Below are 23,959 nucleotides of genomic sequence, written 5' to 3'. Positions count from 1 at the left end.
TATGCTAGCAAGTAGGCTACAAATGATGGAGTACACAAGCACATATAGCCTTTTTCACTAAACTTAATTGGCTCTCAAGTGAAGTGTCCATATACAGGGTGTCCAGGTTTTTTTTTTTTTTTTTTTTTTCTCCAGTAATTGTAAATCATAATCCAAAGAATGGCCCATTTGCCAGCTCTTTTTTTTGTTTTTTCTGTTTTGCTCAGTGGCTCAGAGAGGCTCTGTGAAATGTCTTGCAGTGATGCTTGCTGAATACTGCAGCTAGATATCACACCACTACCACAAATAGTGTGTCAAGCCATAGAGATCTGAGATGAAATGTTTCAAACATGATGTGTTTCATGGTTTAAAACCTCGATGTGAAAAGGCCTGCATTTGTGCCAGGAAGAGAGTCTCCAAGTTATGGATTGCCATGCTGGTGTTTATCTCATTCTCTTTGAATCCTGCTTCACTGGCCTTTTTACGATTTCCTAGGAATTTAACGTGGCTCCTTGTTTGATGTATACAGTATTAAAGGCATTGTCTTGCACAAATAGTAGGTGTATGCTAACTGAGAACAGTGTCTCTGTCTCGTGTTCCGTTATCTATATATAATCTGCACACAATCACGTTTAGTGTGCGTTTGGTCCTTTTGTATGTGAGCCAAAGCTTAGATTTCTGTTTTATGTAAATTTGATATCCTTACTAGAGTGAACAGCTGTTGCTTGGTTTATTTCTTATCCACAGTTGTGTGATGTTTGCATAGAGGCATGATATGTTAGTGAACATATTTTTTTCTCAAACACTTCATCACAGTGTGACTCTGCGGTTGTATTAAAAGCATGATTGCTTTGTTGATTAGGGGGAAAAATGAGATCTATAATACTAAACTGTGAAATAATAGCAGTCTAGTCATTGTGATGATTGAATCATTTGAATAAGTGAGTTTAATTCACAAACACATTCAGATTTATGTTCATGTTTAATGCTATCCACCAATACAGTATGTTTTATTTTTAACAAATACAATATGTTATGTTTTCAAAGCCTGATTTAAAAAAAAAAAGATCAAACTATACTTTTTAATTTTGGATCTTGACTCATGACAATGACTTAGCTTGATAAATTATAGTGAATTTGTTTGGTATCTGTTCAGTAGTGAACATTAGTTGAGCTACCTTATATTCTCTGGGGTCTAGATTGTTATGTCTGTCTTACATATATTTGTAATGTAAACACTAACAATTTGCCTTGCCTTTATTTTATGACGTTTCACTGTTAAGCATCCATTGGTTTTAGATTGGCGTCTGAATGGAGTGAAGATTAACTAACCTCTCTCTCTCTCTCTCTCTCTCTCTCTCTCTCTCTCTCTCTCTCTCCCTCCACCTTTTTCCTTTTGTGTCTGTGTCACCTTTGCCTGATGTTCATTTGCCTTTTTCTCCTCCACACTAAACTAGCTATTCTTCTTTATGTCCATGTCTCATGTGCTTGTGCTACTGCATATTTAACCACAGAAATGATAGTTAATTCATGTTAATCTCTTTTTTTCCTTGCACCCTTTCATTCCCTCTACCAACGCGTAAAATAGAAGTGGAGCAAAAAGGTAAATGACTGACACAATCAAAATCCTAGCTCCTTGTTTTGTGCCATATGGTTGAAACCCTCCTTTCCCTAGTCTGCTGGTCCAAGCTAAGCAGGAAATATGAAAAGAAAAAGCCTGTCTCATAACCCTATGGTCTTAAAGTAAATCTATGTACAGCATATCCTCAGCATGCACAGACACACAGCAAGCTTATGCTATGCCTACCTAGTGGCAGTAGTGGCTTAGGTTTCTTTGGGTCTTTTGATTTTCTTTTTTGTTCACCCCTGGGTGCCTTGTTTTTGTTGCATTCAGCCAAGTATTTACATTGTCCCCCCATATGCAGCCATGGCAACAGGTTTTTTTTCCTGACCTTTGAACTTCCCTTCCTCTGCTGTCCTCTGTCTGCTCTCTTCCCACCCTCTCACCTGCTGTCTCGTACTCATTTATTACCTACATGCTCAGAGGACTTTAGGACACATAGGCTAGCACTACATAAAAAAAAATAAAAAAAACACAAAGTGCTAAAGAAATCACTTGAGCATTGTAGAGCATGGTAACTGTTAGCATTAATGTACCTCTCAGGTCTAGTACATTATGTGCTGTAAATGACAAGTGTCGCAGAATACATATTTACAGATGTGCTGAAACCTGCCCTTGAGACCCTGTCTGTGTTTTCTTGTTGGTCTTTTAGTTTGCTTCTTTTATTTACAGGACAAGTTATTTTCCTTTAAGTTTCCCTGTTGTATATGCCGTCCCTTTTCTTGGTTTCATTATTGTACAGTATATGTCCATGAAGCAGGGTTTGTTTCATTTCAGACAAGCACAATTTTTTAATCATATATATGTTTAATAACTTACCTACTCTTTTTTTATTCTTTCTTTCTACGCACAAAACCAAACTCCTGCTCTTGCTTGTGATCGTTGGCTAGATGTAGTATCTTGGCCACTTGATGGGTTGTGTGTCCCCTCTGCTCTCGGACAACTTATTTATCAAGATGACATTAGACCTCAATTTCAAATGAACGGCTCAAGATAGCCACTGGGGCTGGTACTGATCTAGTCCTGATGTGGCACCTGTTTGTTAGACCCCACGCCAGATCAGGGCCAAATCTCTGCCAGATCAGGGCCAGATCTGGGCCAGTCTCGGCTGCTAATTGGGCCGTAATTTATGTTAATTTTTTGTTTGGTTTTGTTTGTTTTGCTTCCCTAAAATCTGTTTCTTGTTCTACTCTCCCCATTGCTAGTTTTTGTTTGTCCCGGGACTCTGAAAGCTGTCGGAGATCCTTCCTTTCTCTTTGAGGCGGAGCAGCAAGCCGGTTCCTGGTGCAAAGACCCGCTCCAAGCAGGTGACAAGGTCTATTTCATGCCCTGGACTCCCTACCGCACAGACACACTCATTGAGTACTCGTCACTCGACGACTTCCAAAACTCTCGGCAAACTGTCACGTACAAGCTCCCTCACCGAGTTGACGGTACTGGCTTTGTGGTGTATGACGGTGCTGTGTTTTTCAACAAAGAGAGAACACGCAACATTGTAAAGTTTGACCTCCGGACCAGAATCAAGAGTGGAGAGGCCATCATTAACAATGCCAACTACCACGACACATCCCCGTACAAGTGGGGTGGCAAGACAGACATAGACTTGGCCGTGGACGAGAGTGGGCTTTGGGTCATCTACGCTACGGAGCAGAACAATGGCATGATTGTTATTAGCCAGTTGAACCCCTATACTTTGCGATTTGATGCCACATGGGAGACGGCGTACGACAAGCGCTCCGCATCCAACGCGTTCATGATATGCGGAGTGCTCTACGTGGTCAGGTCCACATATGAGGACAACGAGAGTGAAGTCAGCAAAAGTGTCATCGACTATATTTACAACACGAATCTCAACCATGGGGAGTTTGTGGATATTCACTTTCCCAATCAGTACCAGTACATAGCAGCTGTGGAATACAATCCCAGAGATAACCAGCTCTATGTGTGGAATAATTTCTACGTATTGCGATATAATCTCGTATTCGGACCACCGGATCCAGCAAACGGTAAGTAGTTTCACATCTTCCTCTTTTGCATCCTATCACCATAAATTGCATTTCCAGTATTGGGATTTGGTTGTCCATTACTTACTTGTGTTGGTATTCCTTAGATAGCCAGCCGTCTTGTGTGTCGAGTGTCATGAGTGACTGGTTTTTAATTTAGAATCTAATATGTGTGAGTCGAGTGCAGAAGCTCAGGAGGGCCATAAACATCACGGGGGTGAAGCACTGTGGCCCAGAAGTAAACATCATCTCGCCGACTCGGTTACAATATCATAAGGGATTGGCGTCGGGGGATTCCCGCTGACGGCCAACAACATCTCCCGTGGTGAGGCCCACGGGGCAGTAGCACTAGTGGTAGCGGTAGCTGCGGCGAGTCCTCCCCGCTAGCGAACGAGGATCGGACGAGGGAGCGAGTGAGCCCGTAGAGCTTCGACGGTGAAATTAAGCCTGTCTGGACAGGTACGCAAACAGCCTCTGGGCAACCACGGATCACATCTCCATGGAGTATAATCTCAATTCCCCATCAGTCTTTAAACAAACAGTTCACACTCACCCCCCCCACACACACACACACACACACACACACACACACACACACATTCACACACACACACATTCACACACGCTTGCTGTGTGGCGTGGGTGCCAGGGGGAAGAGACAGACAGCTGGGTCGAGACACACATCCATCTAAAAGGTCACAGCAATTACAGTGTTCTATCTTTATTTGGAGTGCCACACACTGGTGTGGAGATGGACTGAATAAGTGTGTCAAATAGTCCAGCAGTCGGGAAAAAAAGACTAACCATTCTAATCCTTCCACATGGCTTTATCTGCAGACCATGTAATACCCTCAGTAAAGCTGTGAAGGTCAAGCAAGTTTCGGCAGATTAGACTGGCCAAAGACTTACAGTAGCAAAGACATTTTTCTATTTTTTTTTTATCAGTGTAGTAAATGTTAAGCAGAGCTGCCACATCATACATGAAGCCATGATGGAACCAGATCAGTGAGTTGGACAAGTTCAATGAGTTTTTTTAATTTATTTTTGTTGGGGTTTAGAATTTGTATGTTTCAAACATGGGAGAAAACATGAGCACATTGCAGTGGAGCAAAAAAAACAACATGCAGGCACATTTTTCATGAGCCAGGTTAGATGGTTTAACGGTATGTGTTTTATGTTGTATGTGCGTGGTTTGAGCACAGATGGAATGACAGAACGACATAGTTTGAGGCTCAATTAACCCAGCAGGATGCTCTGGAATTTAAATCGTCCTATATTTTGTAGTGTCATGTTTTGATGAAAGGCTTGGATTGACTCTACTGTCAGGTCACTTTGAAATCTAACCAGAAGCGAGCCAAAATAAATAAACTATTAGATTTGGATAAAAAAAAAGGATAATAATCAGACTCCAAGAACATAAAAAACTTAAACTGAAACTTTCCAGGTGATTTTCATGTCATCTACTTATTGAAGTATTTCTTACGGAAATGATTAGTTACTCAGGATAAATGGTCAGAGCTGAGGGAGAGACCCTGATGTATGCGCATTCAACTAATGTGCAACTTTATGCTATGAGCCCCCTTTAATCTCCTTGTATTAGCTCTGGTGATGAACTAGCATGCTCTCAATGCACTGTCACTCAGAGAGAACTCTCCAAGAAGAAGTGGCAGAGGCAGTCAGTTCACACCCACAGACAGAACGAGACAAGTTCAGAGCTTTAAGGGCTCTTCAGACATGGTACTGGAAACGGAACTCTTTGCTGCCAGTCTGACATCCATTTTTTATCCTTACATAATAGGCAATAACAAACTAATTGTAAATAGCTGAACTAATAGTAGGGTCCTGGGCAGTAGTCTCTGATTACATCACGTCCATAATTTAGAGGTGTGTATTTACACTGTACATTGAAAAAGACTGAGGGGGAAAATGAAGCATTAAATACAAACTTGTAGACATGCATCATCAATCTAAAGTTAATTAGTTTCCAGTTACGCCATAACAATAACACACCTTTGATTGATTGCCTCTGATGCCATGATACTGGCCCCCACTAACTGTGAACAATAGCACAGTTATTCAGAACCGCATGCCAGAGCACATAGTTTCACATCTTTAGTCAGTGGAGGAATTGATAGTGTCCAGTAAAATATGGCCTTCTGCATCAAGATCGTCTGCAAAATGGCTTTTTGTGATGCAAGGCCAACATCTGTGGCTCCGTCTGAAACAGGCGGTCTCCAAAACAACATGTCCGTGTAGATTACACCTAAGTGGCCGCAGCGGAGACGGAAATGTGCTTATGGGGGGCGGGGTTGCCTCTTGCTGAGGTCTGCGTCTGGCTCCGCTCTTGCGATGGACTTGTGGAGCCAACCAGCCAGCCAGCGGTCCAGGCAGCGCCTTGAGGCCTCCCGCCTCTCCACGCGGCACAGCCACAGCCACAACGTCTGGACTCCTCTAGATCAGCAGTAAAAGAATTAATTACATCAGTAATCAGCACTGATGATAGCAGTTACATGCTAATTCAAAGATGCACTCTGCATTTTGTCTCAGGGCAGTGCGCACGCTGCGAGACGCCTTTCCCCAGTCTCGAGGGTAATCGTCCATGAATCTAGCGCTAATAGGCTGTTGTTTTATTTATTGTGCTCGGTGTACAATAGTTTTCATGTTGTGGTAATAGAAACACTCAATTTAAATTCGGAGGAGACTTTGGAGTTTGGAGGAAAGTGTAGTGTGTTAGACATGTGTTAAATGTTGCTTGTCTTAAATGCTTTTTGTTAGAACTACTCTAAAGGGTGGTATATTGATGATAAATTCATAACTCAAATGACCCTTCTAATTAAAAGAGAAACTGACAGAAACTGTAATTGCTTTTATCCCATTGTAGGCTTAAGGACTAGTTTAAATTAAAGGAATTTACCCTTTGGATTTGCACTGTTGTGTTGCAATTTAGGGCTTGTTGACCACACTCGGATTACCTCTGATCAAAAGTGATATTTCCTTTACTATTATCTCAATTTGTTTATTTGGAAAAAGCCAGCAGCATAAAGACCCAAATAGCAGAGTAATTATTGATTTATTTTTCTTTTCTTTACAAATGACCTACACATTGATTTTTGTAAACCATCCAGTTTTCCAGTACAAATAAGGCAACCTTTAGCAATGTGTTCAGTGTCGCTGGTGTCAGTGGTGGTCTTAAACAGCATACAAATATTAGGCCGGTAGCTGCCCACCAGATAATGAGAAACTCAAGGTATTGCCTATATGCAGCTGACAGAAATTAGACAATCAGGCCTCTTCTTCCTTTTTCATAGAAGTATTACCAGCTCTCCTTTTAATAATTGAGTAGGTAAGCAAGGTTTGTGTTTGTTTGCACGATTTAAGACATCAAAAATGCTGTTGCGTTTTACTTCATGTAGAAATAGATGTCTTATAACCTAGGTGGAAGACATCTTTAGTCAGGGCTATGGTTATCCTTAATATTACACACCAGTAGACTTAATAATGCACACCAATGTAAGGCTACTAATATACTTGATCTGCAGTATGTTAGACACGTTGATAATTACTTACATTGCTTAAAATCTAATGTTATGAACTGCTGGGGCTCATGTCAGTCAGACTCACCATCTGTAATCTCAGAATAGATTATTATCTTTGTGTCTTTAAGAAAACAAAGGCCTATGGATCCAGTCTAGCCCTTTGGCATTATTTAGGGATGATAGCTAAGCCTTGACAGATCTATATGATACAAATGAACATGTAGGCGTACGATATCTAAAATGAATTCAAATAGCAGTTTTCATAGTGGAGCTTTCATATTCAGTGTCAGTGCTGAACACTGACAGACAGAATATATATATATATATATATATATAATGAAACCATGCACAGAGATTTTGGGAAAAGGATAACCGGAACACAAAACCGCTTAGGAAATAGATTGTAAGAAATGTGCCTTGTTTACATATGCATATTCTTTCAATGATGGTTTTGCAATTCCACATTAAAACATATATTTATTTATTATCTGGGCTTCAAGCCAGGTTTTTTTGTTGCACATAGAAATTTACATCTAATATTTGATCCGTTTTTAAAACACACTGACAGAAGCCAAGGACTACACAATACAAGCAGCATTGTGACTAGCTGATACTGTGTCAAAGGAAAAAAATACAGGAAATCTTTCAAACGTGGCTGGTGCTCATATGGATTGTAACTAAATTAGTCAGCAATAGGCTTTACTATGTACTATCCATACTTAAAATAAAAACAACATTGAAAGAGAAGGAGAAAGAGCGAGAACCCAAATAAATAGGAACATTTGGTCGAAGCAACACATTCTTTGCTCTCCAGTTTCGAGTCTATGCGCAGGGCCATACATTACAGACTGCTGTGCAGTAATTCATAGGCCCTGTGAAAGGCCATGTGATCCAGTGGAGAGTCTCTCGCCAGCTGCAGTGTTGCATGTTGCCGGTCCCCTTGTGTTGTTTCAGCTGAAGACAGAAGGCTTTTATGCATAGCTTTGTACAACTAGAGAACTTTGCATGAGCGGATCAAGATACTGCAGTGCTTAGTTGCATAGTTTCTTTTTTCCCCTAAAACATTACACTAGAGGTTATTCATGTGTGCATGTAGGCAGTATTAGAAATGTTAGTCTGTATGCAGTATTGATTATTATTACAGAAAGTTTCCCTTAGTGAAGAGGGAAGAGGAAAGGCATCTGAATGAGCAAGAAAGACATAGCCTTGCATAATTTAATTTCTTCATAGTTATTCTGCATCTAAACCTTCAATCCAAGACATCAAAGAGACCTAACTACAGTACGGACTGTAGCTCAATAGCAGGCCAAATGAAGTGCTGTGTAAATTATGTCCGCAGCCGTAAGAAAGACTTGCTAGTGTTTACGCTTCAGTATGTAGGTTGCATACTGAAAACTATAGTAAAGTTGCGAATAAAGCAAACAAAGCAAACTATAGTGACTATTGTGGCGCCTCATGGGTTTAGTAAATTCTCAACTTGACACATATCCTTTTTTATTTTTACTGTTAGAGTGACAACCACAGCCGTAACCAAATTCCTTGTCTGTGAGAACATAGTTGGTCATAAAAAGCTACCTCTGATTCCGATTCTGATTGACTCTGGAGGAAGAGATGTTCTCAATAGTTTGGTTTGGTGTGCTGATGCCTATTGCAGCTGGTCTGACAGATTTGCTGCTCAGCCTTGCTTCAATCCAGCATCTTGATTAAAGAGACACCGACATGTGAATGCTGGTTAACAACCACCAGATTACCATCAAAACCTCCCTCTAACACTCACACTTGGCAGAGAACTCACTCATGATATTAATTTGGAGTTGAGGCCAAGTTCCTGCTCCAAAGCTTCTGTAGCTGTTGATTGGTGGAGACTCTCTTCCTCTAGTGGCAGCCTCCATCACAGGGTTTGGGGAGTGCTGAAATCATAGAGACGTATTCATTCAGATGCCACACAAATCAAAACGTCTTATGAGTTTGTTTTGCACATTCAGTGCAATGGATGGCAGACTCGGGCAGTTAAGCAAATTGGTGGTGCATTGCCAGCCGGCATGCTGTCTATCAGTATTCTGCATTTGCATTGTGGGGAAACAAAAGCAGATGCGACGTAGAAGCTTGTGTTTTTCCACACACGGCTTATTCCCATGTTAGGTACGAGTTCTACCTGATGTGTGCAGCCTTTTCCTGAGCGACCTGCGTGTCTGACCTATGACAGCCAGTGATAAATAAGCACTGCTCTAATTGAAAAATGCCTGCAGACCCTTGTTTTTTCCAAGTAAACATGGTGTTCCCTTTTTCCCTCACGTTGAATGTTGAAAATATATATATAATACAGAACAGAAACAGAAGTGCGGAGACGTATGTGTATTGTTTTGGCCCTTGGCATCACATTACTTACCTCTCACCTGCTTTAACAATGTCCTGGGCCCAAAGAAAGCAACAGCAGCCAAAGTCTATATTATGTTCCGACAACGCAACAACACACACCAGAGGTGTCTCTCTCTGTCAAAATTTAATCAGGCATGCTTCAGACTCCCAGGCACACAGCTCCGTCAGGCAGCAGGAACTGGCTTTAATTATTTCCTGGTATGGAGCTCAGGCTGAACCGCTGAAATGAGATGAGAACAGGAGGGAGAGCAAGCACTAGAGTAGACTATGCACGCGTTCCCATAATGCATTTCTCACATAGCATAGCTAAGTTGTCACAGTGTTTGATTAGTTTGTTGTTTAGATGGCTGTTCTTGAAGCTCTGGTTTATGAATGTGTTATGGGCAGTGAGCAACTCACCGTGATCTCAACTTTCTGTTTCTGCTTGTTAGGCCCGGTGATTTTGGAAGGAACCTTTTCACCAGAACCGGTCAAGACTACCACCACGACCACGACAACCCTCGCGGCCAAGACGGTCGTGAACACGGTGATGACCACCACCGTTGCCCCAAAGGCTGGAACCAAAGTGTTCAGGCCGCCCCCGCCGCCGGCAGTCCCCGAGAGCACCACTCGTCCCTCTCTGGACTCGTTCCCGCTGCCCGCCCGCTTCTGCGAGAGCGCGGAGAAGAGAGACATCGTGTGGCCTCAGACCCAGAGGGGCATGCTGGTGGAGAGGCCCTGCCCCAAAGGGACGCGCGGTGAGCTGCCTGTTTTTCTCGGCCCCCAGACACACACACACACACACACACACACACACACACACACACACACACACACACACACACACACACACACACACACACACACACACACACACACACTCACATATACAAAACACACACTCGCCTAGCAACTACTATACCATGAGCATGCTTGACTGCACGACACAGCTTAACACAGTTCAGCTCAGCACAGACTGCCCTCATTTACTGTAAATCACATGCTGCATGCATAGTATTGATTTGTTGAGCTACTGCGTTGAGAAATCTTTGCCAGTACGTCAGATGAAAGGGTAGTTTTTACACAGCAGCATCTACAATTATGTTATCACAATTAATTTAACGAGTATTTTCTTCGGTTTAGTTTTTATAAAGATCATTTCACATGATGATGGAATAATTTGCGGTAGATCTTGAAGATAATGAAAGTTTGTTTCACATAAATTGAAACAGGTGTCTTTGTTAAAAAATGTGCATTCATGGCCTATTTAAAGATCTCTGTGCTGCAAATCAGCATATATTGTATTGATTTGTTTTGAACTGCTTGTGGCTGAGTGGCTGCCGGAGTTAACACACTTGCTGTTGATACTCTAGGCACTGCCTCCTACTTGTGCGTGCTTGCCACGGGAGCCTGGAACCCGAAAGGACCAGATCTCAGTAATTGTACCTCCCACTGGGTCAATCAAGTCGCTCAGAAGGTTTGTTAGGCCTGTTCTTTATGGTTTATGGAAATGTAATTGTTTGTGTACCACGTCTTGATGAATACTGAATAGTCTTAAATGACAAGGTTCAAATTGTGTTCCCTTTACTCCTAGCATGAGATTTGAAACATAAAACATTGCCCCGGGCTGTCTAGCCGAACCTCCCGCTGGTTTAATCTGATACTCCAACCCTGAACCTGTGTTTAAAACAGTGTAATATTTGATGATGACTTGAGTTAAAACAGCAAGTCATTAAAACACATTGGACAAAGCCCCAGATTTTATGCCCCTAAATTAACTTTTATCAAAAAAAGCTTTTGTTAATATACCCATGGAATATTATCAGTTTTAATTAGTCCCAAATCGCTTATGAGTGGTATTGCAAAGGACTATTCTCTCACAGCGTGAAAATTCTCTAATGAGAGGAGGGAGCCTTATAGTCTAACATAATATTTTCAGAACCATGCTGAGAGGATAATTTGTATCACTGCAGATCCGGAGTGGGGAGAACGCGGCAAACCTTGCCAATGAGCTGGCCAAGCACACCAAAGGGCCCATCTTCGCCGGCGACGTCAGCTCCACCATGAGACTGATGGAGCAGCTTGTCGACATCCTGGACGCTCAGCTTCAGGAGCTGAGGCCGAGCGAGAAGGACACTGCGGGTCGGAGTTTTAACAAGGTAGTTAACGCCGCTGATGATGACTGCTTCGCACTTTGTATTGCATGATTTATAATGGCGGTCTTAATGCAGGGTGCCTGTCAACAATCTTTAGGGAGCCATGAAACAAGCACAGTGAAATTGGACTCCTATGCTTCCAGTAACTCAGTCATTAAATGCAGTACTCAAATAAGAGACATTTCTTTTCTTTTCCATTTTCAAGGAGTGACATGCTTAATTATGTACATAGTTAGAGAGACACACAGTAGTCCACATATAGGTGCCAACACTGTCACTTGCTATGCACATCAGTAACATCATTTTTAACCGCCACACATTCCATAAACAATGGATTTCATGGAGCGGCGGCAACATAAATAGAACTGAATGGTAATGTGCAAGGCGGTGGTGAGTGGGGTTGTGTTGAAAACAGTGGAATTAAGTGGAATCGCATGTCAAAAACAGAGTGTGCTGCAGTGATGTTGGCCTGTGCACCTTTACGCACTGATAAAGAGAGGCAGTCCAAGTCAAGTCAGCACGGTGATGACATTTCCAATGGTTATTTCGACTGCAGTCAATCAGGTCTGAAGGACAAACCTGCCGGGCTTCTGTGCTGACCTCCTTCCCTGACGTCATTAGTCTTGCACCTGTAGATAGTGTAGGAATCGAAATCCGACTCAGAACAGGAAGGGGCAGCTGGCTGTTCAGTTGGATATGTCGGCTAACTCCTTTACTCAAACTCTTCCAACCTGCTAATTGTCTGTTTTGTGTTTGATCTTTTTCTCTCTCTCTGTCTCTCTGTCTCTGTCTCACTTTCCAATGAAAGCTTCAAAAGCGAGAAAGGACATGCAGGGCATATATGAAGGTATCTGAGCTCTTCTCCTGCATCACAGCTCTCTCTCTCTCTTTCTCTCATCCCTCTCTCATCTCTCTATCTCCCTCTCTCTCTCTTTCTCTCTCTGTCTCTCTCTCTTTATCTCTCTCTCTCTGTCCACCCCCTTCCAATCCTCTGTTCAGCCGCATGCGCAGTTCTTTCTGTTCCTTCTCTTTCATTGCGATGCCTGTAGCCTCTCTTGTCCGTGCTCTTTTGGTCTGTGGTTGACCAATCCCTTCCCTCCACAGCCCAGTCTTGGCGCGTGTGGGCCTGTGCCGTGTGCTGAAATGCAAACTTAACGGCTCCCAGTTAATTTACTCTTAATGATTTCAATTCATCCTTTCTGCAGATTCCTGCCTTTTGTTTTTTTTTTTCCTTTAATTTCTTTTTATTCTGTTTGTTTATTTGTGTGTTGTGATGTGTTTTATGGTTGCAGGGCATCTCTAGCTTCTGCTTGACTCCTAATTTGTTGTTCCCAAACCTACACTCTTCTTTTTTTTTTCAAACTTGTGTGTGTGTGTTTGTGTGTATGTGTGTCTGTGTATGAGTGCACTGCTGTTTTCCAACCTGCGTTATCTCTTTGTATTCAGGAATACGCTGCACAGATTACACCAGCTGTGTAGTGGCCAGCAAGTCCTCACAGCGTAATTAGATTGGGAACGGCTGGAACACTAATGTTTCTTATTGTATTCGCATGCTCTTCTCCACCCTCTGTACCCTCAGTATCGCTTATTGGACTCTATTGGGTTCTGAGGTCTAGATTCCTGCCGCTCTGCTCATGTCCATAGTTCAACCCTGTCTTCCCGTTGTCACAGTCCTCTGTGTCAATTATAAAAAGATTATATGGCTGTTAATTATTCCTGCAATATATTTCTCTCCAGTGCCATGGTTTGTGTGAGTGTAATTTGTGTGTGTGTGTGTGTCTGTGTCTGTGTCTGTGTCTGTGTCTGTGTCTGAGTGTGTGTGTGTGTGTGTGTGTGTGTGTGTGTGTGTGTGTGTGTGTGTGTGTGTGTGTGTGTGTGTGTGTGTGTGTGTGTGTGTGTGCGTCTGTGTGTCTATAATATCACAAATAACTTGATTCTTTAATACAGATACAACAAAAAAAATACTGTATATCACATTGCATATTTGAAGGGTAGATTAACATCATGGAAAATGCTTTCCTGACACAATTAGTACAGTCACAACATCACAGCTACCTGTTGGCTACAGCTGTCTCTCTGGGGCCTAGTGCTCTTCATGTTTCTCACAGCTATGTATGGACCCTTTCAAGAGAGTTCCATTATCAGCATCATAGTTGGCCCCACAAGACTTCCGTTTTAACATTCCATATGTTATCTTAATGCAGAGGAAGTAGATTGGGGCCCAAATAGAACGTTCAAGCATTGTTTTTGTTTTTATTGTTGAAAGGGTCTATATCTTCCATGGAGGCAGAAGCGGTAGCCGCAAATCAATTAGCAGCATTGGAATGAACCTGCCACACAATCACTTTTCATTGCCTTTGTTATGGATGTAAAATGGCCGACTTTAGCGTTTGCTTTTGTGCATCCAGGCCATTGTAGACACAGTGGACAACCTCCTGAGGCCTGAGGCCCTGAAGTCGTGGAGGGATATGAACGCCACAGAGCAGACTCACGCTGCGACCATGTTACTGGATACTCTGGAGGAGGGAGCTTTTGTCCTGGCAGACAACCTAATGGAGCCTGCCATTGTGAAAGTACCTGCTAACAATATAAGTATGTGCAATTTAACATCAGGACTCATTAGTCAGTTGTTTTGTTTCAGTATCAAGTCTTTTCTACACAACAAGCAACCAAGTCCTAGCTCCATTAGACATGTTGTACTGTATATGAATGATATAGCTTCCAGATGTTTTTCATTATGAGTAGCAGACTTTGTACACACCAGTCTTGTGCAAAATTCAGAATTGAATTGAGAATGACTCCTAAATTCCAATTAAATTCTTGAATTTTAATTGAATTTGAATTGAGGTCAAAAGAAGAATCTAAAATTAAAAATCAAATTTAAATTAAAGGTTGTGAGTTGAAATTCAATGAAATACAAATAAATTATTATACATTATTTAAGTGTAGTGTTTAACAATGAAGCTTCAGAGTATATGTCAGATATGAATCAAACACACAACTTGTAACTTGTAACAGTAACCAATTACATAACCAATAACCTTCCCAACACTGAATGTATGTGAGATTCAACACATTCTTTCTGTTATGTGACTGGAATTTCTTTGAATTGCCATGAATTTATTTCCACTTCCTGTTATTCCAATTCAAATTCAAATTCAACTTCCTGTGTGGTGGAGCCATTTCAATTCAAATTTCAATCCATGAATTGAATGGAGGCCAATTTGCACAAGCCTGGTACACACATGTAGTATTTGTGTTTTTATTAGTGCTGTGCTTTTGTGTCCACCATGATGTAACGGGTGCTGCATTTCCTCTCGTTTCTAGTTCTGGACGTCTACGTGCTCAGCACAGATGGTCAGGTGCAGGATTTTAAGTTTCCGCAGACGAGCAAAGGTGGAGTTTCGATTCAGCTGTCTGCCAACACGGTGAAGCTCAACAGCAGGAATGGTGAGCTCCAGCCCACCTGCTCAGCCTCTCTTGTCCTTTTGGTGTGCTCTGCAAACTACCACAAACGCCTGGAGATTCACTTCACATTTGTGTGTCGGGCTAGGTCAAGAACAAAGACTAACAAATCCTGTATACAGATAGTGGCAATTCCTGAATACAGATACATTTGCAGTGTCATATCTGTATTCAACATCGACATTTCAATGTCGACAATTCATTTTTGAATCACTAATATTATTTTTTTCAATAGACATCAGTGACTTTAATCAGCTGTGGTGCATTTGTGGGGGGGATTTAGTGTTTCATTTGGTGTTTTTGTCATTGTTTTAGGAGTTGCTAAGTTGGTGTTTGTGCTCTACAAACACTTGGGACAGTTTCTCAGCACTGAAAATGCGACCATCAGACTGAACAATGAAATACATGGACGCAACCACTCTGTGGCTGTCAACTCCGATGTCATCGCTGCGTCCATCAACAAGGAGTCCAGTCGGGTCTTCATATCAGACCCTGTGATTTTTACCTTGGAGCATATTGATGTGAGTTTTGACATAAAACTAACAGACATTAATCCTTTTACAGTAATGTAAATTTGTATGAAAAGTTCAGTTCAGTTTAGTTCAGTTTTATTTTGACATTGTTACAGGATAATAGTGAATTGAGCAAAACAGACAGGCATAATAGACAGTTTTTAGAAAAAGGCTCATTTGAAGGCTAAATGCTCTGCTAGATCACAGACAATTATGTTTTAGTCACCAAACATTGAGATGAAACACACCTGAAGTGATGTCTCAGAGAAGTTACAGCGAGCCCTGATAGAAATTAATTATTTAATCATCACGGGAATGTTGGTGGTACTTTTTTCTATAAAACTGGGGTATTGATTCAAAGATGAAATGTATAGTGTTGGATGTTGTTTCAGTACAGTTATGCTGTCTGTTAAAGTAGTCTGGAGAGCTCAACGGAATTGTGCCTCACTTAATTGTTCATCAAAAGAAACTAAACCATGCTTTTGATGTGAGACATACTCTGACTGAGATGTGTTTCTAGGAATCAAGGATAAAATGCGAAAAAAATCCACCTGAAAAGAAAATGAGGAAGTTGAAATAATTAGCCGTCATTCAGAAAAAGCTTTCACACAATGCTGTCTGGCAGCTTTCAGACACTTTTCAGATGTCTGTACAGAACTGTTTGTGTACTGTTTTCCAGACGCAACACTACTTCAACTCCAACTGTTCGTTCTGGAACTACTCGGAGCGGAGCATGACTGGATACTGGTCGACACAAGGCTGCAAGCTCGTCACAGGGAATAAAACACACACTACCTGCTCCTGCAGTCACCTCACCAACTTTGCAGTGCTGATGGCCCATCGAGAAGTTGGGGTAAGAGACCTGTCTTTTTTCATTTTAATTAGTGCTGGTTATTGCCACAAATGCCCTGATTTCAAATAGGATTCACAAGCTCACAAAACAATTATCTCCCGTTTGATCAGATTACCGATATCGATTATAGAAATGAGATAAGAACTATTATATAACAGCTCTCTAGACATGGAGAAATTAAAGTTCTTAAGGGAACACAAATGTACAATTCTGTAAACAGTTTTTTAACTTTGAGTTTCCAACCTTGTCATTCTACAATTTTGAATAAAACGCTAGAAGGCCCTGCTACATTATGTGTAGCATTATGATACATTTTTATCCTTTATAAGTCACATAGTCCTTTCCACTGTCTGACTATTTTAAGAATCTTCAATAAAGTTTCAATGCAATGCTATTGGCTACATCTGCAGCTATGTAAAATAATGGCGAAAATGTCAATAAGTTATGAGATACACAGACTGCAAAGGCCCTGATTATTAAAGGTTTATGGGTTCAAAATGAATATCACAACAACATCAAATATCCAATGTGGTATAGACCAGCCATGGTGTCATTTTTTTCTCACTCGAAATGGACGAATCTGGCTTTATCTTTAGAAGATTACTTTGGACTTGGGAGATGGTGGGGAGTGATATCAAGTTTTACGGTACACAAGCACATCTGAGCCAGAATAAGCAGAATAGGAGTAGAGAGAATCGCTCTCCAGCATGTCCTAACCTTTCAGATGTCATCAGGCAACATGATCATGTATGATCTAAGCTGCATATTTGGCCATGAGATGAAAGATCTACGACTCATTCTACCAGCAGACTTTTTCAAATGGCAGCTGCAGGACATTTTACAACCCCAGATCCATAGGGACGGCCAATGTAGAAACATCACTGGCATCAGCATCGAGGTCTTTAAATGATGAGAATTTAATCATCTGAGAATGGGACCACCTACGGTAACAACAGATGTGATACACCATGATGAACTTGGGAAGGGGGCTGCTTAAGAGTCAGAGAAGATGGGGCTGTTCTAATGAAACAGCCCTGGCTGTGGTTTTAGTGTCAAAACTGTAAAGATCTAGAAGCTTGTGACCTTTTGCAAGCCCCAGATGAACTAACTGTAATAATATGGGCCAAAGAGAATGCAGGGTATTTCCACAAATCACACTTCTAAGGTTTTTCTGTTCCCAATGTTAGGCACTAAAGTGTTTTATTTCCTGGTTTTATGTATCACAATGGGGATGTAATGTATTGTGATTGGTTATATCCATGCTTTGGATTTGCTATATTCAGTGCACTCGAAGAAGAATTTTGTAGACATAGGCTATTTAGACACACATAAATGTTAATGAGAAATTGTGCCATTGTGAAATGAGATGAAAGCGGACCTCCCAGACGTTATCGGATGCTTCTGTTCTGCCTCAAACGAGAGCCTTTGCGAATTTTAAGGTTTTTATTTCCTTAGTCAGTCTTGCTCAGTTTGACAGCTAATAAGTTCACTTGAAGTTGTAGACAATGCCTAAAGAGGCACACAGGAAGCTGGAGTCAATTGTCCCTTATGAGACGCTAATTGCGGTCATCTGATACACCCAGGCATTGATTGATAGCAACCCAGCGTCCATTTACATGTCTCTCTCTCACAGCGGTGTTCATTTTTCTGTCTCGAGCCTGCCACAACTGATCCATAAGAGCCACTAAGAAGACCCTCTCTGCTGTTTTTTTCTCCTCTATTGACAACCCCGCGTATTCATTTCCTCCGTCTGTCTGTGCGGCTCCGCAGGTCAAAGGCGAAGTGCACGAGCTCCTGCTGACGGTCATCACGCGTGTGGGAATCATCATCTCGCTGGTGTGCCTGGGCGTCAGCATCTTCACCTTCTGCTTCTTCCGTGGCCTGCAGAGCGACCGCAACACCATCCACAAGAACCTGTGCATCAACCTCTTCATCGCCGAGTTAATTTTTTTAATTGGGATCGACATGACGGAACCCAGGGTAAGATCAGAGATTCTGCTATTGATCTTGAGATTAATTTTCTCTGCGATTCATCAAAAAAAGAATCCCTTGTCTGAAACTGAGAGGAGCTGCTCAGTTTTCATCACGAGGTGCCTTTCTTAGCTGTGTGGATAAGAAATGTAGATGCTGGAAAATGAAAGTGAAATTCATCAGTGTGGAAAAAATATATAATAAAACTGTAATAGGCTAATAAAACATCGCTTATTATCATTATACACGGAGTCAAGCTATAGGGAGGATGATTTTGCACTTAGTTAAAGTCACTTGACCTTATTTAAAAATTATTTTTAGCATTAGCTGATAACAGTCACTGGACATGCAGTCTGCTGGTTTTTTTTTTTGCCTCATGTTACGCAATCATCTCTAAAGCTGCTAATTAGTCAATGCTGAATTAACCTCAGTTAGGCCATGGAAAATGAGAAGCATCACTTCATTTGCAAAAGGTTTTCGACATTAAAAATAGATGAACATTTGATATTCCCTCTTTTATCTTCCCCAAAATAAATATGTGATGGAATCACTTTGAAAATGAGAAGTGAGCACCTTATCCATCAGAAAGTAATATCTTCTACAGTTTTAAGCTACATGGGTTGAAGTATGTCCTTTTGTAGATAAATTTATTTTATTAACAGAGTTAATAGGGCTCAGTGTTTTGCTTGAGTGGGCTTTTGGGTGGCTGCCTTTCTGGTCATAATAGCCTGAAAGGAAATACACAACTGTCATATCATGAAGATTCTGCTGAATTCCTGTATGAATGTCTTGTTTGCAGATTGGCTGCTCCATCATCGCAGGGATTCTGCATTTCTTCTTCTTGGCCTCCTTCAGCTGGATGTGTCTGGAGGGCGTCCAGCTTTACCTCATGCTGGTCGAGGTCTTCGAGAGTGAATACTCACGCAAGAAATACTACTACGTGTCCGGCTACCTTTTCCCCACCATAGTGGTCATCGTGTCCGCTGCCGTCGACTACCGCAGTTATGGGACGGAAAAGGCGTAAGTGGAGCCTCACACATTGGCCCTTGACCCCCCTCAGCTAGTCTTCACAGTGCGCACATGTGTCAATTAGAATTAGTGCAATGGTATGCGTGTTGTCATTGCTAGTAATAGGCAAGATCAGATGTGGGGAATGTTATGACTACGTGTCTTAGCATCTCAATGAAGACGACTGTTTTGATAGTATTAAATGATACTTCTTTACCCCGATTTCATAACTGTGTTGATCCCAACCAATGCGCAATGTGATCCGTTCCCATGGTGAAGCCATAGCCCTGCTCACCAGCGCTGTTTTGGCCAATTTCCTGCTATTTATGTTTGCCATTAGTGTGCGCTCCAAAGCAGTAGCGTTTGATCTGTGTTGTTTATGCTGTTTATTTGGTTACCTTGCAGCAGGCTAGTGTTTCACATGCTGGCCCAGTGCGAGCTAAGGCCCTCTTCACAGGGAATAGCTCTCTTTAAACTCGCCATGCTCCGAGTGAGAACTAAACACACTAACAGTCCTCTGTGCACACTTCATACACTTTGGCTTTCCTGGCCAAATGAGACTAGAAGTATGCAAAGCCCCCCATGACTGGAATTTAATCATCTCTTCCTCATGTTTACGTTAAACTTCTCCCAACAGAACTTATTACAAACACAGCAAGGATATTTAGAATTGCAGCATGGGTACCTTCACAATTCCCTCCCCCATAGTCAGTGACTTTTGACTTCAGGGGTATAAAAGGCATCCAACTCGGCCAACTTGGCCAACTCTACATCCTGAATCTAAAGTTTTAGCTACAGTAGAGGTCAAACCTATTGCCAAGCTACCATTACTGCCCTTGCTGTGGCGTAGCATAGCAAAGCTGAAACATTCTGGCATAAGAAACCAGCCGTCAGATCACTAACTGATAGCTAGCTGGAGAGGGCTTGGCCGTTGCTATGGTGCAGTACAGTGCAGCATACCTCAGGTGAAGGCCTGTTAGCGGAGAAGCAGCATGGGAATATCGATGCTAGATAGCTAGCTGATGACTCATGGCGGGATCCGTATGTGTTTTGGACCAGTGAGTTAGACCAGACTGAGACCGATAGTGTGGTCTGGTCCTGCCTTGTGTGAAACTGCCCTTTGTGGAATCGCCCTGTGTGTGTCCTCTGTTTAAGGGCTCTCAGGTGGCCAGTTGTATGTGAAGTGCTTTCCAGCAGCGGGTGCTTTATGGATGCCATTTTGTCACACTAATTAATAGCAGTCTCACAGTCGGAGCTCTATCTGGCCTTCCCCACTGCCTTTTCCACACGTGAGAATTACATGCAAGAGAGAAGCTAAACACTTATTTTATCATGCAATGCAAACATCTTTCTGCAAGTCAGGCAGTGTAAACAGATTCCTTCAAGTCATGCAGTGTAAAACGCTTTCTGCAAGTCATGCAGTGTAAACCACTTTCTGCAAGTCATGCAATGTAAACAGTTTTCTGCAAGTCATGTAATGCAAATGGTGTGTGTTGTGTACCCCCCAGGTGTTGGCTAAGGGTGGATAATCATTTCATCTGGAGCTTCATAGGACCTGTTACCTTCATCATTATGGTAAGATGGATTACATTTAAATGCACTTTGCTCTGATTGTGTGTGTGTGTGTGTGTGTGTGTGTGTGTGTGTGTGTGTGTGCGTGCCACAGAGAGAAAGAGCAAGAGAGGGAAACGAGATAGAAAAACTGGTGCTCTCAATATGGGTGATTCTCGTGGTTGAAGTAATTGGCACAGACGTGCTGTGATCAGATCTTTTGTTGCGTGCAAATGGAGAACGGTGTCTTTTTTTCTTATACTCTCTTTAGATTCGCACCATAATTACCATGAATGACAATCTTGACAGCGCTTCAAAGTAACAATAAAGAAATGATTGTATTTGATGTGTAATTTTGTATATGTATGTATATATGTATGAAGAGGGTGGCATGAGGGAATTGTGACAGCTAGTGTATATACATCCATCACTGTGTGGTCAAGGTCTATACGGGTGAAGGCCATACCATCCGATGCTGACATATGTACTGTTCAGCCGACCAATTATTTACTGGTCGTGGCATTATTATCTGCTAGCGGATCGGTGAGCCATGGACCTAAGAGGGCCTGGGGGACTGTGACTCCTGCCCATAAAAAATGAAATAGCCCAGGGTTGTTATTGGGCTAACCTTTTGAGCAGTGCGCTGTCTATTGGTGTGTCCTCTAATCTCTCCCTGTGGTGGATGGCCGACTGTGGCAGGCGGCCTCACGCGGAGACCAGATGAGGCGGAGAGACAGGAGAGGAGAGGAGAGGAGGGATGGACGGTGTTTGTGTAGAAGTGTGTTCATTATTGGCTTTATGGGCCCATCAACAGTCCCGCTGACCTCGTCCAGGCGTCTCTCAACGTCCACATCACTGCAATAAGGAAGAGCTTCTTGAATCTTATTTAGTTGCTAGATTTTTTTTTTTTTGTGATGATGAGATGGAAGAAGCTAAAGGTCACTGTGGACCACATCAAATACACTTTGTATGGAAAATAATCCCACAAATGTCATTTCGTCCCCAGCCACAGCCCGTAGTCAAACCAGGTCGTGTATTATTTATTCCATGTACTTCCCAGAGTTTGTCTCATTACGGCCTGACTGGTCTACTTTGTTTTTTTTTTTTTTTTTTTTTTTTTTTTTTTTCTCTGGTGTGAGATGGCCATCAGCAACTCTGTGCTAGTCACCTGTGCAGTAGTCCCCTCAACCCCAGGTGCATCTGATTTATTGTGAAGTCTTACGGTCGGACAGAAGGGAGGGTTTGCAGTTCTCGGGGAGCTAGCTCAGGCTGTTTCTCTGTTTGCAACGTTTGACAACGAAAGATAAAGTACAAAGGTAGGATCCCCCCGAGGGACCATGTAACTGGAAGGTTTCCTTGACCTCGCGACCCTGATTTTCTAACAAATTGGCTTTGTCCTTGTTGATGAAGGTGGTGGGTGGATGAAATGGAAGAAAAAGCTGAAACTCAGGAACGCATGCTCAAGTAATAAAGCTGCCCTGCTGTGTCAAACTCCTCGGTGGACTCTTAGGGTAGTCGTTCCACTGGTGCAGCAAAGTGGAGGGTTTTTTCCCCTCCTCCTCCTCCTCCTCTTCCTCCTCCTCCTCCTCCTCAACCTCGTCCTTCTTTTGCTTTTCTCTTTTGTATGACTTGTCCTGAAGCCAGACAGAATGGGAGGCTGTGAGAGGCTCTTTGGGCGCGGAGACAGGCTGGAGTTGGTCTGCCTGCGGGCGACGCAGGAGTATTAGCTCACTGGAAAGGGAACATGGAAGTAATGAGAGGTTGGAAGGCATTAGTATGCTTGAGCAGTTTGAACGCAGAGGCTTGGATCATGACACGTCATGAGCAGTTCTTGTCATCCGGACAGTTCCATCTGCACCGTAAATATTTCATCCGGTTCACGGGGAGTTCACCCACCGTGCGCACGGCCGAAAAAGCTTTCTCCGCCGGTCCCAGGGTGGCGTGGGGCCCTAACACACACACACACACACACACACACACACACACGTGCGCGCGTGCGCTTGGCTAACTGCGCTGATTCACTGAGGCTGAGCTGAGCTAAGGAGGCCTGGATGTGGAGTTCCTTTCCTCCCTCTGTCTCTTTCTCTCTCTCTCACTCTCGCTTTCTCTCTCACTCTCTCTTTCTCTCGCTCTCTCTTTCTCTCTCTTTCTCTCTTGTTTTCTCTCTCTCTCTCTCTCTCTCTCTCTCTCTCCGTGCTTGCGCCACCCGCCCACCAGGGCTCGTGTGGCAAGGTAGCGGCAAGGTAACAACAGACCCCTGGGAGAGAGCCGGGGAGAGAGTGTGTGTGTGTGTGTGTGTGTGTGTGTGCTGTGTGGGGATGGGTGGGTGGATGGGTGGGTGGATGGGTGGGAACACTGCTTCTGCGAGGTTACTTGAAAGTGCTCTGTCCCTGTACACTGTCTCATTGGATCGCTGTCATCACTCCTGGCTGGCTGCTGGGGAAGGTATTCTGAAGCCTTCACTCAGCCGATTGCAGAAAAGCAACACACACACACACACACACACATACACATACACACACACAAGACACCATGACTGTGGTCTGTGGTATAAAAGGGGCTGTTCTATATTAGAGTTATATTCTGTGTATCTTGTCTCACAGTATATTTTTGCAAACACACTGGCTAACTGTGTAGATGAGAATATTGATCTTCACTGTTGTGATAGTTGGAGTTTTGTGGAACGTGTCTTTTTTTAAAAAAAATAAATGAAAAGAGAGTGAAGAAACTCTGGTGAAGGAAAGAACACTTTGCCTGTCTTGTTGCATTACCATTTTGAAGTCGCCTTTGTGTTGTCCAACATGTCCAATTACTAATTCATGTTGCGGATAATAACTGAATAAATTGTATGGAGACTTTCCAAACAACAATTTGTTTTGAGCAGGGCTGGTTTGTTTGTCTTTCTTTAGACTGCACGGCTTGGCCCTGGAAGCAGCTGTAGCATGC

General features: G+C 42.5%; 1 protein-coding gene across 35 annotated transcripts in view; it reads left to right on the top strand.

The window, feature by feature from the left end:
* Positions 1 to 23,959, top strand: part of adgrl2a (adhesion G protein-coupled receptor L2a) — an 81,982-nt gene that overhangs the window by 45,628 nt on the left and 12,395 nt on the right. For 21 of the 35 annotated variants that reach the window (XR_007194520.1, XM_048251752.1, XM_048251746.1 and 18 more), the window contains exons 5-17: positions 1,568 to 1,582; positions 2,806 to 3,606; positions 9,950 to 10,255; positions 10,871 to 10,974; positions 11,471 to 11,656; positions 12,462 to 12,500; positions 14,062 to 14,245; positions 14,981 to 15,103; positions 15,434 to 15,639; positions 16,310 to 16,483; positions 18,254 to 18,463; positions 19,254 to 19,474; positions 20,971 to 21,037. Coding sequence is in view for 34 of the 35 variants with exons in the window: in XM_048251752.1 (XP_048107709.1) it covers positions 1,568 to 1,582; positions 2,806 to 3,606; positions 9,950 to 10,255; positions 10,871 to 10,974; positions 11,471 to 11,656; positions 12,462 to 12,500; positions 14,062 to 14,245; positions 14,981 to 15,103; positions 15,434 to 15,639; positions 16,310 to 16,483; positions 18,254 to 18,463; positions 19,254 to 19,474; positions 20,971 to 21,037 (2,636 nt within the window). In the remaining variant the exon portion in view is untranslated. The remainder of the gene's footprint in view (positions 1 to 1,567; positions 1,583 to 2,805; positions 3,607 to 9,949; positions 10,256 to 10,870; positions 10,975 to 11,470; positions 11,657 to 12,461; positions 12,501 to 14,061; positions 14,246 to 14,980; positions 15,104 to 15,433; positions 15,640 to 16,309; positions 16,484 to 18,253; positions 18,464 to 19,253; positions 19,475 to 20,970; positions 21,038 to 23,959) is intronic. The other 14 variants (XM_048251754.1, XM_048251748.1, XM_048251747.1 and 11 more) reach the window with 3 other exon arrangements.

This window comes from Alosa alosa, chromosome 9, assembly GCF_017589495.1.
Source record: "Alosa alosa isolate M-15738 ecotype Scorff River chromosome 9, AALO_Geno_1.1, whole genome shotgun sequence".
NCBI lineage: Eukaryota > Metazoa > Chordata > Actinopteri > Clupeiformes > Clupeidae > Alosa > Alosa alosa.
The sequence above is the reverse complement of the archived record's forward strand: the minus strand, read 5'-3'. Positions and strand labels throughout refer to the sequence as shown.